General features: G+C 41.6%; 1 protein-coding gene across 5 annotated transcripts in view; it reads right to left on the minus strand.

Moving 5' to 3' along the window:
• LOC140476967 (DNA topoisomerase 1-like) overlaps positions 1 to 17149 on the minus strand; it is a 137757-nt gene that overhangs the window by 60973 nt on the left and 59635 nt on the right. For all 5 annotated transcript variants that reach the window (XM_072570009.1, XM_072570010.1, XM_072570008.1 and 2 more), the window contains one exon: positions 2599 to 2656. In XM_072570009.1, coding sequence (XP_072426110.1) covers positions 2599 to 2656 — 58 coding nt within the window. The remainder of the gene's footprint in view (positions 1 to 2598; positions 2657 to 17149) is intronic.

The raw sequence follows: 17149 nt of genomic DNA on the forward strand, positions 1-17149 counted from the left end.
AATACAGGCTCTAAAGGGCTGTAATCCTGCCCATTTGCTTGAGGATGACAAAAATGACTGGTGAAATAGGGAGTCACATAAACAGTGCAGTTTAAAATGTAAAAATATGAAGGCATATATATTGATAGGACAAATGAGAGGCAATGTATTTCAAACTAACAAAATGGAGAAAGAGACTTGAGTGTAGTTAAACAAGTCTTTGAAAGCAGATAACTTGAGAAGATGGTTTATTTTGTTACATTAGTAGGGCTTGAGTTCAAAAACAAGGAGGTTATGCTAAACCTTCAGTAAACACTGGTTATTCCTGAACGTTGAATTTAATTACAAGAAAATGTCAAATCTTTAGACAGGGAGCAGAAAATTTATAGAATTGTACTGGAGATGAGGGACTGAGGAGAAATCTAAAGCTGGCATAATTTTTCTTATAAAAGATCATCAAGGAGAGATTTGATAGTTGTTGAGAGATGTTCAAGAATATAAATGGTTCTGATAGAATAATGAAGTAAGTATTCTACATAGTAGATGGGTCAGGTGGGTGATGTGATCAAGGAACAAGTGGCATTAGTTTTAAATATACAGTCAGCAATGTGGTTGGGAAGGCATTGTCTGAAACAGTGGTAGAAACAGACATAGCAGTAACTTTCAAAAGAGGACTGGATAAATACATTGAAGGCCAAAAAAAAACTAATTAATTAATTAAATAGGTTGCTTTAAAAAAAAAGCTAGCATAGACACACTGGGCCAACTTGGTCCTGCATCATTCTATGCTTGGAGAAAGTAAGGACTGCAAATACTGGAGATGCTGCCTGAACTGCTGTGCTCTTCCAGCACCACTAATCCAGAATACTGGAGATCAGTCAAGAATGTGGTGCTGGGAAAGCGCAGCAGGTCAGGTAGCATCCACGGAGCAGGAGGGAGAGATAAATGGGAGAGATAAGTGGGAGAGGGGTGCGGGAGGTAGCTGAGAATGCAATAGGTAGATGAAGTGGGGGAGAAGGTGATAGGTCGGAGAGGAGGGTGGAGTGGATGGATGGGAAAGGTGATGGATAGGCCAAGAGGGCAGTGCCAATTTGGAGGCTTGGGACTGGGATAATATGGGTGTGGGTGTTGGGTTTGGCGGGGAGTGGGGGGGGGGGGGGGGAAGGAGTTAAGTGACAAAACTGGTGAAACTCACATTGATCCTGTGTGGTTGCAGGGTCCCCAGGCAGAAGATGTGGCGTTTTTCTGCCAGGTGTGAGGTTAAGGGTTTGGCAGTGGAGGCGGCCCAGGACCTACATGTACTTGGCAGAATGGAAGGGGAAGTTGAAATGGTTAGCCATGGGCAGTGGGGTTGGTTAGTGAGAGTGTCCCAGAGAAGTTCTCTGAAATGATCTGCAAGTTGGTGTCCAGTCTCCCCGCTGTAGAAGATACCACATCAGGTCAAAGGATACAGCAGCTGACATTGGTGGAGGTACAGATAAATTTCTGCTGGATGTGAAAGGATCCTTTGGGGCCTTGGAGAGAGGTGAGGGGGGGTGGGGGGGGGGGGGGGGGGGGGGGGAAAGAGGTGTGGGCACAGGTTTCGCACTTCCTGCGGTGGCAGGTGAAGGTGCCGGGAGTGGGGTGTGGGCTGGTGGGGGGCGGGGTATGGGGTATGTGGATCTTACGATGGAGTTATGGAGGGAATGGTCTAGAACACTGACAGGGGTGGGGAGTGAAATGTTCCGAGTGGTGGGGTCTGTTTGTAAGTGGCAGAAGGTGATGTGATGTATACAGAGGTCGTTGGGAAGGAAGGTGAGGACCAGAGGGGTTCTATCCTTGTTGCTGAAGGTTTCAGATTTGTAATGCATACTAGTTGTCCTGTTTAGGTCCAAATTGTGTTGGTTTGAATGTAGCCTTGAGCGCGGATATGCAGGTCTTTGGCCTCCTCCATTGCCTAACCCTTACCACCCGATGCCTGGAGGAAGAACACCTCATCTTCCACCTTGGAACCCTGCAACCACACGGGATCAATATGGATTTCACCGGTTTCTTCATTTCCTCTTCCCCAACATTATCCTAGTCCAGATCGACACCACCGTCTTGACGTGTCCATCATCTTTCCCATCCATCCACTCCACCCTCCTTTCTGATCCATCACCTCCTCCCCCACCTTTATCTACCTATCGCATTCTTAGTTCCCTTCCCTCCATTCCCTACCCCCCTCCCCTTTATTTCTCAGTTCCCCCAGCCCATTCCTGAAGGGCTTATCCTCGAAACGCTGGTTTTCCTGCTCAATGGATGCTGCCTGACCTGCTGTGCTTTTCCAGAGCACCACACTCTCGACTCATTCTATGTTAATTCTCCACTGAAGGCCAATGAATAAAAATCTAACTGCAGTAATCATTGGCATCAGCAATTTCAAAACATACCTATATGATGGTCATACAAGGGGAATCTTTACTGAGAAAGCCTTCGAGTACATAGGAATGGTCCGAGTAGATTAGCATCCCGGAAGTTGCATTGCATAATAATAATGGACCTGCTTGCTTAGCGATGAACAGAAATCAGACGAATGTAAAATTACATTTTTCTCAAATTACAACTATGAGTAGCAAGTAGAAACCTATGAGAACATACCTGAGGTAAATCATCTTCAGTTTTCTCTACTTTTGGTTTCTTGAGTTTTACATCGGAACTAATAGTAAAAAAGAGCAGAATAGACAGGTTTTCTAAAATTGCACATAAATAATTATCAGAATATTTAAGCAATATTGACTAATAATCTTGGAATCTATTCATATAGTGCACAGGCCTCTTAAATTTATTTTGCACAGTAGCACACATGTGTTTTGCTTTGCTGGTGTGGGAATGTCAAGGTTACTGTGGGATCAGATACTAACCTACATTGAAGGAACATGTTCTGAAGTATCAGCTTGTTTTGGTTGTGTTTTCTGAATATAAATATTTATAAGTTTGAACTCCACTCCAGGCTAACATTGCAACACTAAGACAGTGAGGTAGCCACATATGCCCTTGTCTGCCTTTCAGTTGCATGTTAAAGATTCTATGCCTCAACTTGAACGTGCAGTTTTAGCAGCTAGTCAATTTTGTCCACACAGACAACAGGACGCAAAACGATGAATTAGATATTTGTCACATTTGCAGATAGAAATATGATACAAACGCATATGACTGCAGCGTCACATTATGTTTCATCATTTTATTGTATTTAAAGTTACTGGGTCTGCATGAAGTACTTAGGGAGCTGAACAAAAGACAACAAAATATCTTTATAAAGAGGATATTGTGTAATCAAGTTATAATAAAAACAATTCTAAGGTCATGCAATAGTGTATTTGTCTAAAATCCCACTGAACCATGAGAACTAGATTCCTGGATTAACTAGAGTTGAAAGTAGACACCTCAAAATGGAAGTAAGGACAAGTGAGAATATTATCTTCAGTTTTGCTCTATGATCACAATGCAAAAGAGCATGTTAAAAAGGTTGAACTGATAAGGCCCCTAATTCAACTATATTGCTGACACTGATTGGGTTGATACAGAAAATGGTTAATTTTCTCAGCATGCCTGGAATTTGTAGATGGAAAAACTTGCATTTATATAGTCCTTTTAACAAAATAAAAAATGTGCCAGGGCACCTCAAACATTATAAAACAATTTTTAAAAAGTTACAGGAGATGATAAGGAAAATTAGATTACCAAAAATCGAAGAAGAATTCCTTTAAAAAAGGAGGAAAGAGAATTAGAAGAGGATGGAAAGAGTAAGGAAGGAATTCCAGAATTTAAGGTCTAAAGAATTGAATGCATGGTATCTTCTGTGGAGTGTTTACAATCAGAGATACACAGGAGGCCTGACCTTGAAGGGTTGTTGGAGGAGATTACAGCGTAGGGGAGGGATTAACCATTACAGATTTGGAAAACAAGGACGAGAATTTTAAAATCAAGATGCTGCATGACCATGTGCCAATGTAGACCAGTGATAAAAAGGCAATAATTGAACAGGGCTTGGCATGACTTATAAATGCAAATCTTTGGATCTCATGAAATTCATCATGGGTAGAATAGGGAACCAGCTCGGAACGCACTGGGTATAGTCTACTCTGCAGGCAATAAAGGAATGAAAGACAGTTTCAGCAGCAAATGAACGGAAACTGAGGTGATATTATGTTGATGTAAGTTGGTGGTCTTTGTGATGGTATGAATATAGGGGATTACTATACATATTCAAGTAATAACTCACCCTGCGCAAGAAACAAATCCAGACGTAAAACTCCAAAAGCCTTATTTTTCCCATATGACTTGAACATAACGACCCCTTATTTTTGATTTGAAATCCTTGCAGGTTTCATCGAAATATAGGAGTGGGCCATTTAATTCCTTGGGTATGCTCCACCGTTCAACATGATCATGGCTGATCATCCAACTTAGAACCAGGTTCCCACTTTCTCCTCAAACCCTTTGATCCCTTTTGCACTAAAAGCAATATCCGAATGCTTTCAAGGAGTTAATGTCTCAGCCTCAGCTGCTAACTGTGATCTTAAACTATTTAATATACCGGGTGTTAGGTTGTGAGCAGGATTGGTAGCAACAGCAGTGAGTCTTATTTGCAATTGCTTTTCTCCCATTCAAACATCTGAAATACCAGGAGATAATCTTGGATGGGTCCTCACTATTGAATTTGGAACCATGGCCAGCAGCCAAGGTCAGTGTCAGTAACTCCAAAAGACCCAAATTAGACCTTAATCCCCTGAACGAATTATTCAAAGATGTTCACCCCTTACTTTTTGCTTAAAGACATGGTATTAAAGAACATGGCTTTTACAAAAGTATATACGGTAAGTGTTACTAAAATTGCAAACAAGCTTTCGGACTAAGGCTGTTGCCAGAGAGGGGGATGAAATGGACAGCCAGGAAATTAAGTATAAAACAGGAAATCGAAAATATTAGCTTCAGGGTGCCTGTTTTATGCTCATTCAATACCGAAAGCCAGTAAAATAGTCCAATAGTTTAGGACCAGCAGAGAGGTAGACAATGGTGACATAGGGCATTTTGGGATGGCCAGGCATATAAACAGAAGTCTGAAAAATCAGCCTCCTAAGGTGTAACAGTCATTCTTTAGGATTTTTAGAAGCAAATCTTTAATTAGATTCCCTATAGTATGGAAACAGGCCATTTGGCCCAACAAGTCCACACTGACCTTCCAAAGAGAAACGCACCCACACCCATTCCCCTACCCTTTATTTACACCTGACTAATGCTCCTAACACTACAGGCAATTAAGCATGAACAATTCACCTGACCTGCACATCTTTGGATTGTGGGAGGAAACTGGAGCACCCGGAGGAAACCCAGGCAGATGTGGAAAGAATGTGCAAACTCCAAACTCAGTTAGCTGAGGTAGGAATCAAATCCGGGTCCCTAGCGCTGTGAGGCAGTGCTAACCACTGAGCCACCGTATTGATAGAGATAATTTTCCTGTCTGGTTAAGGACAGCAGACAGGCTCACAATTTGAGGCTTATTCAGAAGTCTTCAAAACAGAGAGGAGTTTTATCCCACAACAAATGGCAAGTAACTGAGAAAGTGCTTCATCATGGAGATACTAACATAAACATGTTTGAACAATTAAAAAAAATGATACGCAGACCATCCAGGCAGACAATGAGACCTGTAAGTTAGCCTGCAAAATTGATGCCTTAGTTATCCTGCTTCCACATGGTTAAACTGTACCCTCATCCATTGGGTTTTTGGACCAACTAGAAAACCAAGGCTCTTAACATGCCTAACTGATAACCCTCTTTGTAGTGGCAGGCAGCCCTACCACAAGACAAATAGAAGAAAATGTGCAGGGTCATGAGATCTGTAGGCTGTTCGGGCTGAGTGTGGGTCTACAGTTCAGTCCATTGTTGCCATGAAAAATCCATCCGCACATTTGTAAAGAACAGACGGCTGCTGTAATTGCAGCTCAACATTCTATATCAATGTAATAAAATCTGCCAAGAGCAATACAGGCTTACTAACTATCCCCAATTGTACTTCAGGTCCTAAATTCTTCAGATGCTCAATCTCAGACAGACATTTTCCACAGGGGTTTGCAGAGATGCAGTTAGCTCATTCTAAAATGCTCTTCATTATTACTGCTTTAATTGTATCGAATTTCCTTTCTTTCATTTAACTGTTGATTAAAGTATTTCTCTCTCAGTTCCTACATCACTGTGAAATAAAGCATGGAACTACGTTCTAAGCACCAAACTCTAAGCCGCTTCATCCAGTCTTGCCTCAGTTTCCTTGCAGTGCATGTTGTTCATTCTGGAAGACTATGGAGTAAATTGCCAGTGGAAACTGAAGTCACATTCTCAAGTGTGACATCATTCAACCTCATAAAGAGGGTTTGAATAAATCTTTAAAAATTCTCAGGGAAAAAAGTTGATACAGTACCAAATGATTGTAGTGCTGGGCTGACAATATGTGGGTTGCCATTAAAAAACTCATATCAAATTGTTAAAATGAAATCCAGAATCAAGTTCTGGGCAAAATAACTGCAAAAGCTATAACAAACTGTCAAGAGGAGCTTGAACTCGTGTCAAATAACTACTCATTGAATTTAATGAAAAAAGATCCCAAGGGCACTGAGGTTTTGTGTGCTTTTGTTACTCCAATGTGATAAGACAACAAAGATTCACAATAACTACAAGCTATCTAACACTTCACTTGGTTACATTTAAATATAAAATGACATTCATTAGGCCCCAATCTATTGTATAACTCTGCCACTATAAAGGCTTATGATAAAGCATCATATTGTAAGCAAGGCCACATGGAGGAACTGCACTTTTCTCACACTGTGGGTATTGAAGAGAGAGAGGAGAGGAGAAAGGAAAAAGAGTGGGGTAGGCAGTGTTATTTTTTAAAAATGTCATTCACAAGATGCAGCTTCACTAGCTGGGCCAGCATTTATTGTCCATTATTGTCCCTTGAGAAGGAAGTGGTATGCTGCCTTCTTGAATCATTGCACTTCATTCAGTGTATGGACACAGCAGTGATGTTAGGGAGGGAATTTCAGGATTTTAATCTGGAGATAAAAGGAACAGCAATACAAAGGATGGCGAGTAGCTTAGAGAGAATCTTGCAAGTTATGGTTTTCTTGTAGATCTGCTGCACTCTTCCATCTAAATGCTAGTGGTCATGGGATTAGAAAGAGCTGTCTAAGAAGCCTTAGTGAATTTCTGCAGAGTATCTTGTCTGTGTGCCAGTGGTGGAGGGTGTGAACATTTGTGGATGTAGGTATCAAGAGGGCTACTTTATCTTGGATAGTGTCAAACTTCTTCAGTGCTGTTAAAGTTGCATTCATCCAGGCAAGTGGGAGCACAATGCCTCATACTTAGGTTTTGTAGATGATGGACAGGCTTTGAAGAGTCAGAAAGTGCAGAATTCCTGGAACCTGACCGGTTCGCGTAGCCACAGCATTTACTTGGCTAGTTCAGTTCAGATCAGTTTCTAGTGAATGGTAATCCCCAGGATATTGATAATGGGGGATTCAGTGATGGTATGAATACCAATGTCAAAAGTTGAATGGTTAGACTCTTGTCTGTGATGGGCATTACTTGGCACTTATGCAGTGCAGATGCTATTTGCCACTTTTCAGTCCAAAGTTTAGATGTTGTTTAGAGCTTGTTGGGTTTGGAGATGGACAACTTTGGTACCTGCTGAATCATGAACATTGATGACTGCATAGTGAAAATCTCCACCTCTGAAATTACGATAAAGGAAACGTCATTGATGAAGTAGCTGAAGATAGTTGGGCGTAGGACATTACCTTAAGAAACTCATGGCTTTGATACTCTTTCCCTGGGCCAGGAGACCGGATTCAAGTCCCATCTGCTCCAGAGACACTTAACATATCTCAACAGGTTGATTAGAAAATATCTACCCTGAGGAACTCTGCTTTTGTGATGCAGTGGTAGGGTCTGTGTCTCTGGACCAAGAGGTAGGAGTTAAAGTTCCAAATATTTCAGACAGGTGTAATAACATCTCTGAACAGGCTGATTAGAAAACATCTACCTTGAAGAGCTCTTGCTCATCCATGAAAAACAAAGGTGATGCATTTGCAACAATCTATAACCAGAGATGTTGAGTAGATGATCCATTTCTACTTCTAACTGAGTTGCCAATATTTACTGGAGCAACAACCACAATCATCTTGCTTTGAAGCCACAAGGTCAAATGCAGCCATGATACTGCTCTCAGTTTCTCTCCAGAGATTTGCTTTTTTGTCCATGTTTGAATGAAAGCAGTAAGTGAACAGAATTAATTGAATATTGGCCATTTAACATTTTTGAGAAAACAGGAAAACGTGGAAATGAATCACTGAACGGCTCTGGCGGATGAAAATTTCAAATATTGTTGGTTCATCTTTTATACTCGCACGTTGGGCTTAGCATCACTGAACAGAAGAATACTCACAAAACCTTCTCCATAGGCTAGATATTTGCCTACTACAGTTCATGACAGTATATAGGACAATGGTATTTAGATGTATACTTATGATACCAGGGCACGAAAGGCTATGTGCCAAGTGATGGAAATGGAATTGGATTGGTTAGGTGGTTACTTTTGACCTTTCCCTATGCTGTTTACCTGACTTTATGACTGCAAAGCTTTGAGTTGACCCACTGATCATGGAATCACTTAACTGTCATACTGCTGTCTTACTAGCATGTATGTAGTTAGTTTCCAGTCAAATGAAGCAGCAAAACCTTACTTTCAGATACTGATGCTGCTCCCAATTGGATCAGGTCTGGTCATCTGGTGGTATGGAAATGGAAGAATGAGGGATCTGCCAGGACATAAGACTGCACACTAGTGTGGAATGCAGTTCTGTTGTTGTTGTTGATAGTCAACAGAAAGTTGGATGTTGAACGGATGTTAATTTTGAACTGCCAGACCCATTCTACTTCGCACAATGGTAGTGCCACTCTGGATACTGTCCTCAGTGAGAAGGTAAACTTAGCTTCCATAAAGACTAAGCATCCATCCCTACAAAACATCCATGGATGGACAGATTAATCTGTGACAGAAAGGTTGCGAAGTCAAGGTAAAGTAGTTCTTCAAATCATCTTGGTTGTCTCACCCCTTGTTACCATTCCAGTTAACAGGTCCATCCTTCAAGGCTCCCTCAGTAGTGATGCCACTTTTAGTACTGGATAGTGAAGATTTTGCAGCAGAGGACGGAGGGAGCTGGGCAGAAGTCAGGTCTGGGAAGGTTAGTGAGTGCTATTTAAGTAGACGTGTTTTTAAGTAGCAATAAAAAAAAGGCTCAAGGGAAATGTCTGGTGAGAAAGGTGAGTGTCTTTGGCTTACGCCACAGACTCAGGAGATTACACCACAGTTTGAAGAGTGTGAAGCTATGACTGCCAAGCCAATTCAGTGTGCTGCATGTACGATGTTGGAGGTCAGGGACACGGATGGTGTCGCTGGCTCCAATAGCTGTGTAAAGTGTGTACACATTTTGAAGGAGCATGTTGCAGCACTGAAGAAAGAATTAGATGACCTCAGGCTCATCCGAGAGAACGAGAATTTTCTGGACAGAACCTTCAGCGAGGACATTACACCAAGCATAGCAGAAGAGAAGGGACATGACTATGAGAAAGAAAGAGATGATTTAAGTACAAGAGACCCCGGGGGAAGTACCTCTCGTGAACAGGTTGGCTCTTTTGGAAACTGTCGAGACAGACCACACTGCCAAGCTGAGGCGCAGACAGGTTTGCCAATCAAACATTGGCGGAGGCAGACCTGAGGAGTCAGATATCATGCAGAGTAGTAGTAATAGGGGATTCCATAGTGAGAGGGACTAAAAGGGGTTTCTGTAGCAACAGGCGAGATTGGAGGATGGTGTGTTGCCTTCCTGGTGCCACGACCGACAGAGTGCAGGGAATCCCCATGGGCGAAGTTGAAGAGCCAGAGGTGGTGTGCATGTCAGCACAAATGACATTAGGAAGAAGAGGAGGGACATTCTACAGCGGGACTTCAGAGAACTCTGAAGGCGGCTGAAAGGCAGGACTTCCAGGGTGGTTATCTCCGGTTTGCTTCCAGTTCCTCAGGCTGGAGGGGGCAAGAACAAGGAGATAATGGACTTGAATGTGTGGCTGAGGAATTGGTGCAGGAAGCAAGGATGTAAAATCTTGGATCACTGGGGTATGTTTTGCGGTAAGGATAAATTATACAAGAGGGACAGGTTGCACCTTAATAGGTGGGGGACCATCATTCTGGCAGGCACGTTTGCCACTGCAACACAGGTGTGCTTAAACTAAGTAGTGGAAATTCAAGAAGTTAAAAGGGAAAGTGAGAATAAGAGATGTTAAGAAAGACAACAGAATCAACAGTGCAGAAAGCTCAAGATGGGATCATACAGTATGGTCAAGTGAAATTGAAATTGATTGGAAGGGTGAGGGGAGTAACAAATTAAAATATTATATATGAATACACGAAGCATAAGAAATAAGGTGGATGAGCTTGAGGCTCAGTTGGAAGTTGGCAGGTACGATGTTGTAGGGATAACTGAGACGTGGCTTCAAGTGGACAGGGCCAGGGAAATGAATATTCAAGGCTATATGTGCTATCAAAAGGTCAGCCTGATGGGCAGAGGGGTGGGGTGGCCCTGTTGGTGAAGAATGATATTCAGTCCCTTGCAAGGGTGGGGGGGGGGGGGGGGGGGGACATAGAATCAGGAGATGTAGAGTCAGTATGGATAGAGCTGAGAAATTCTAAGGATAGAAAGACCCTAATGGTCACTAGTCTACAAGCCCACTAGTCTGGATATAGGGTGTAAGTTGAATTAGGAGATGAAATTGGCCTGTCACAAAGTTATTGCTACAGTTTTTATGGGGGATTTCAACATGTTGGTAGACTGGGAGAATCAGGATGGTACTGGACCCCAAGAAAGGGAGTTTGTGGAGTGCCTCTGAGATGGATTCTTAGAAGAGCTTGTACCGGAGCCGACCAAGGAGGCAATTCTGGATCTGGTGTTGTGCAACAAACTGGATTTGATCAGGGATCTCAAAGTAAAGGAGCCATTAGGATGATTTGGAGATGTCAGTGTTGGACTGGGTGTACAAAGTTAAAAATCACACAACACCAGGTTATAGTCCAACAGGTTTAATTGGAAGCACGCTAGCTTTTGGAGCGCCACTCCATCAGGTGATAGTGGAGGACACAATTCTAAGGCACAGAATTTATCGCAAAAATTTACACAGTGTGATGTAACTGAAATTAAACATTGAAAAATACCTTGATTGTCTATTGAGTCTTTCATCTGTTAGAATAATATGATCGTTTCAGTTCTTTTATGTGTAAATCACAAAACCCTTTTTTTAAAAAAACATTGCATTCTCAGATTAGCTGTAACAATGAGTGTTAGCTAGACAATAGGAGGTAGTGACCATAATATGATAAGTTTTAATCTGCAATTTGAGAGGGAGAAGGAAGAATTGGTAATGTTGATATTGCAGTTGAACAAAGGGAACTATGGAGCGATGAGGGAGGAGCTGGCCAAAGTTCAATTGTTCAATACCCTAGCAGGGACAGCAGTGGAACAACAATGGCAGGTATTTCTCGATATAGTGCAGAATCAGTTCATTCCAAAAAGGAAGAAAGATCCTAAGGCCAGGCAGGGGCGACCATGACTGACAAGGGAAGTTAAGAACTGTACAAAGATAAAAGAGAAGTATAACATAGCAAAGATTTGCGGGAAGCCAGTGAACTGGGAAACTTTTAATGAACAACAGAGGATAACTAAAAAGGCAATACGTGAAGAAAAAGTGAGTATGAAGGCAAACTGGCCAGAAATATAAAGGAGGATAGTAAAAGCTTTTTTTAGGTATATGAAAAGAAAAAAAAATGGTTAAGACTAAAATTGGGCCCTTGAAGACAGAAGCAGGTGAATTTATTATGGGGAACAGGGAAATGGCAGAAAAGATGAATAGGTACCTTGGATCTGTCTTCACTGGAGAAGACACAAGCAATCTCCCAGATGTCATAGTGGCTGAAGTACCTAGGGTAATGGATGAATTGATGGAATGTACATTAGGCAGGAAATGGTGTTGGATAGACTGTTAGGTCTGAAGGCTGATAAGTCCCCGGAACCTGATGGTCTGCATCCCAGGGGACTTGAGGTGACACTACAAATCATGGATGCACTGGTAAACATTTTCCAATGTTCTATAGATTCTGGATCAGTTCATGCAGATTGGAGGGTGGCTAATGTTATCCCACTTTTCAAGAAAGGAGGGAAGAGAGAAAATGGAATTATAGACCGGTTAGCCTGATGTCAGTGGTGGAAAAGATGCTGGAGTCAATTATAAAAAATGAAATTACGACTCATTTGAATAGCATTAACAGGATAGGTCAGAGTCAACATGGATTCACGAAGAGGAAATCATGCTTGACTAACCTTCTAGAATTTTGAGGATGTAGCTGTAAAGATGGACAAGGGAGAGCCAGTGAAAGTAGTGTTCCTGGACTTTCAGAAAGCCTTTGATAAAGTCCCACATTGGAGATTAATGAGCAAAATTAGGGCACACGGTATTGGGGGCAAAATACTGACTTGGATGGAAAATTGGCTGGCTGACAGGAAGCAAAGAGTAGTGATAAACGGGTCCTTTTCGGAATGGCAGGCGGTGACTAGTGTGGACCACAGCGGTTTACAATATACATTAATGATATATGAAGGCATTACAAGTAACATTAGCAAATTTGCTGATGACACAAAGCTATATGGCAGGGTGAAATGTGAGGAAGATATTATGAGAATACAGGGTGACTTGATCAGGCTAGGTGAGTGGATGGATGCATGGCAGATGCATAAATGTGTGGTTATCCACTTTGGTGGCAAGAACAGGAAGGCAGATTACTACCTAAATAGAGTCAAATTAGGTAAAGGGGAAGTACAACGAGATCTAGGTTTTCTTGTACATTACTTAATGAAAGCAAGCATGCAGGTACAGCAGGCAGTGAAGAATGCTAATGGCATGCTGGCCTTCATAACAAGAGGAATTGAGTATAGGAGCAAAGAGGTCCTTTTGTAGCTGAAGAGACCGCATCTGGAGTAGTGTGTGCAGTTGTGGTCTCCAAATTTGAGGAAGGACATTCTGGCTGTTGAGGGAGTGCAGCATAGGTTCACGAGGTCAATTCCCAGAGTGGTGGGACTATATGTTGAAAGATTGGAGCGACTGGGCTTGTATACACTTGGGTTTAGAAGAATGAGAGGGGACCAAATTGAGACGCATAAAATTAAAGGATTGGACACTCTGGAGGCAGGAAGCATGTTTCTGCTGATGGGTGAGTCCAGAACCAGAGGACACAGTTTAAAAATATGGGGTAGGCTATCTAGAACAGAGTTGAGGAGAAACTTCTTCACCCAGACATTGGTGGATATATGGAATGCTCTGCCCCAGAAGGCAGTGGAGGCCAAGTCTCTGGATACTTTCAAGAAAAAGATGGATAGAGCTTTTAAAGATAGTGGAATCAAGGGTCTGGGAATAAGGTAAAAACAATGACTGCAGATGCTGGAAACCAGATTCTGGATTAGTGGTGCTGGAAGAGCACAGCCGTTCAGGCAGCATCCAAGTAGCTTCGAAATCGACGTTTCGGGCAAAAGCCCTTCATCAGGAATCAGGTTATGGGAATAACGCAGGAACAGGATACTGAGTGTGGATGATCAGCCATGATCATAATAAATGGTGGTGGTGGCTCAAAAGGGCCAAATAGCCTACTCCTGCACCTATTGACTACTGTCTATCCCCAGAGACTGCATTAGGCCATTGTTAATTTTAGGGTTTCTTCCCAGAGGTGTTCAATTCAGAGGCTATTACTGATTAATCATCGGGTAGACCGTAGCATGTGACAAACAACAGATTTCTTTGCTCATATACAATGTCATGATAATTCACCCATTTGGAATCAATGCTTATGACACTGAAGGCAATTTTATTCTTCTTTGGCATAATTTCTCTTAGATTTGTCCTGCTAGTGGAACAGTACATATCCAGTGATGGTGATGGAGGATATGGATCAGGCTGTTGTTTGGCTGATATGTGACAAAGCTTTTGAAATTTGCAAGCAAGGAAGACTTTGTAGGGTCTAATGGGCTGTATCTAGTATCCAAGTCAGCGCTGAATGATGTGTCTAGTGTCATTACCATGGATCATAGTCCCAGATCACCCATAGACAGATCGTGCCTCGCCTGATCCAAGTTAATTTATTTAGTGCATTCTCTGGTTACAAAATTAATTTTTCAAAATCTGAGGCCATGCCGATGGGTGGTCTCGCAAATATGTACCACTTGGACGAATCTCATTTTCCCTTTTGGTGGTCTCTGGAGGGTATTTTATATTTAGGTATTTTTATCACCCCAGTATTTGGTCAGCTGTACAAGGTCAATTTTGTGCATCTACTGGAAAGGATAAGGCAGGACCTTCAACATTGCAGGGTGGGGGGAAAATCTTCCAATTCCTTGGTAAAATAGCTCTAATTAAAATGAATGTCTTGCCCAGTCTCTTACACCCTATGAGAATGCTCCTGGTGATGCTGCTGAGGTAGGCACTGCGCAAATTATATGGTTGGCTTGTTTCTTTCATCTGGAATCATAGACGGCTCCTCATTAAGTTAAAGAAGCTACAGCTTCCACAAGGGGAAGGCTGGATTTTCCAGACTTTAGGAAGTATCAGCTGAGTTCTCTACTAAGCTACAAAGCGATTGGGTCTCGTCTGACCCGCAATCAATCTGGCTGGACATTGAAGCTTCTCTTATTTTTAGATAAGCTGAAAGTCATTATAGACCATTGTATTAAACACAATTAAAGCCTGGAAGATAATGCGCCAAAACAAGGGTAATTCACATAAAACCTCCCCTTATACTCCTATAATGGGGGCATGAGGTTTTCAACTGGGGCTCACAGATGCTACATTTAAATCCTGGAGGTCCAGGGTTATCTCCTGTTTAGAGCATCATGATGTCTTTTGAACAGCTGCACCAGAAATTTGGATTACTTAATGGAGACCTCTTTCAGTAAAAGATACTCCATAGGACTCCTATAGCACCGGAACGATGGGCAAAAATTAGGACAGGAGCATCTCTAATGTGTCCCAAATGTAAAATAGAGGTGGGCACTCTAACACACTGCTTATGGACATGTCATAAGATCCGCAAATACTGGGTCAGAGTAGCAAATGCTTTGACAGAAATCTTGGGAGCGGAAATTAGAGTAGATCCAGTATCTCTTCTCCTGGGCTTTTCGAGCTTGCCTTCCCTGGATGTGCACGGGAGGAAATTATTTTTGTACAAGGAAAAATAGCTTAGTAAACTGGGTAGCTGAGGGCCCTCTAGGACTTTCGAATTGGTATAGGTTGGTTATGGAATGTATTCCCCTTGACTTCCTTACAGATATGGCGCACCAAAGAACTGAATTATTCTATAAAATATGGCAGCCCTTCCTGAATTATATAGATACAGATATTTCGGCCATTTTGTCAAGGGCTTTCATCCAGTGTGGTAGCGGTTCTGGCTGGTCCGGGGGCCATTGGGGGAGGAATCCCGCATGAATACGGGTTTTATTATGACTTTATGTTAATTTGTTCCGAGCATGTACTTTATTATTTAGTTACTATGTTATTTTTTTTCTCTTGAGTAATGCAAGATATTTTATTATACGCTCTGGTTAGTTATAGGTTAGATTAGTAATTAGTTGAGTTTTGTTTTCTCCTTTTTTTAAAATCTCTTTTTGTCTGTTAGGTTTTGGTTATTGTTTACTTAATATTTACCTGTATATTAATGTTTGTATTTGTATGTATTATTTTGTAAGTTTGTAAAAACATGTTAAATTTTTCAATAAAAATATCTATTAAAATTAAAAAAAATAGCCAAAGGTTGACTGTGGACATGAATTCAGCAACTCTTTGGAATTGGAGACAGACAATCTAGAATGTCATACCTGATGAGGTTGCAAAGAATTTTCACAGGGAGAAAGTGCACTACAAATTTAACTTGCGAGGTCCTGGGGAGTATCTTAAATGATGGACATGATGTCATCTTTCTTTTAAAAGAAGTGCAATCATTGTGACAGACAGATTTGTGGTTTCCTCACTTTCAACATGGGATGTGGGTTAAAAGCAAGCTTCAACCCTAGTCTGTGCGCAATTGTGTTTTGATATCCAAGTGTGGACTAATATACTCAGAGGGTTACAGGTCAGAACAGCAATTTAGAAGTCCTCTGTACTGCAGGTTAAGCAAGGTAAAAGACTCAGAAGTATAGAAAATAGGAGTAGGCCTTTCAGTCCCGGAGCCTGCTCTACCATTCAAATAATATTAAGGCTGATGATCCAATTCAGTACCCTGTACCTGCTTTCTCCCCATACCCTTAGATCACAGTAGAACCAAGAATGATATCTCCTCCTTCCTTGAAAACAGTAAATGTTTGACCTCAACCACTTTCTGTGGCAGAGTATTCTACAGGTTCACCACAGGGGGTAATGAAATTTCTCCTGAATTCAGTCTTAAACAGCTTACCCCATTCCTTAGACTCTCTCCCACTCAGTGCTGTCAGTCAACTGCTTTCAAAAGGAATCAGGGTTAAAAAAAAGTTCTAAATCACCCTCAAAGCCAAGTATCTTGCAACTGACTATTACGTACAAATGATGCGGAGGTGCCAGTGTTGGACTGGATTGGACGAAGTCAGAAGTCATATGACACCAGGTTATAGTCCAACAGGTTTATTTGAAATCACAAGTTTTGGGAGATTATTTTTATTTCAAGATGTTTTAGTAAAATGAAATCTTCACCTAAGGAAGGAGCAGCGTTCCGAAAGCTTGTGATTTCAAATAAATCTATTGGACTATAACCTGGTGTCATGAGACTTCTGACTTTGTTAGCTACTAAAGTCAACACTGCCTGCAACATCATTTGGCAGCAATGTTCACCCATTCACTCTTCACAAATAATTCAGACTAATCTATACATCATTTTGTAGCCCCCCCTCCCTTACTTCTAAGTAGTAAATGTGTGTTGCACTCATGACTTCTCATGTTTGGTAATGAATAAACTCACTCTTTTTGTTAATTCATGAAGGCCTAGTTAAAATAGGTAATTTAAAATGGATCTCAGAGAAAGGTATCCACA

The sequence above is a fragment of the Chiloscyllium punctatum genome, chromosome 5 (assembly GCF_047496795.1).
Source record: "Chiloscyllium punctatum isolate Juve2018m chromosome 5, sChiPun1.3, whole genome shotgun sequence".
NCBI classification, from domain to species: Eukaryota; Metazoa; Chordata; class Chondrichthyes; order Orectolobiformes; family Hemiscylliidae; genus Chiloscyllium; species Chiloscyllium punctatum.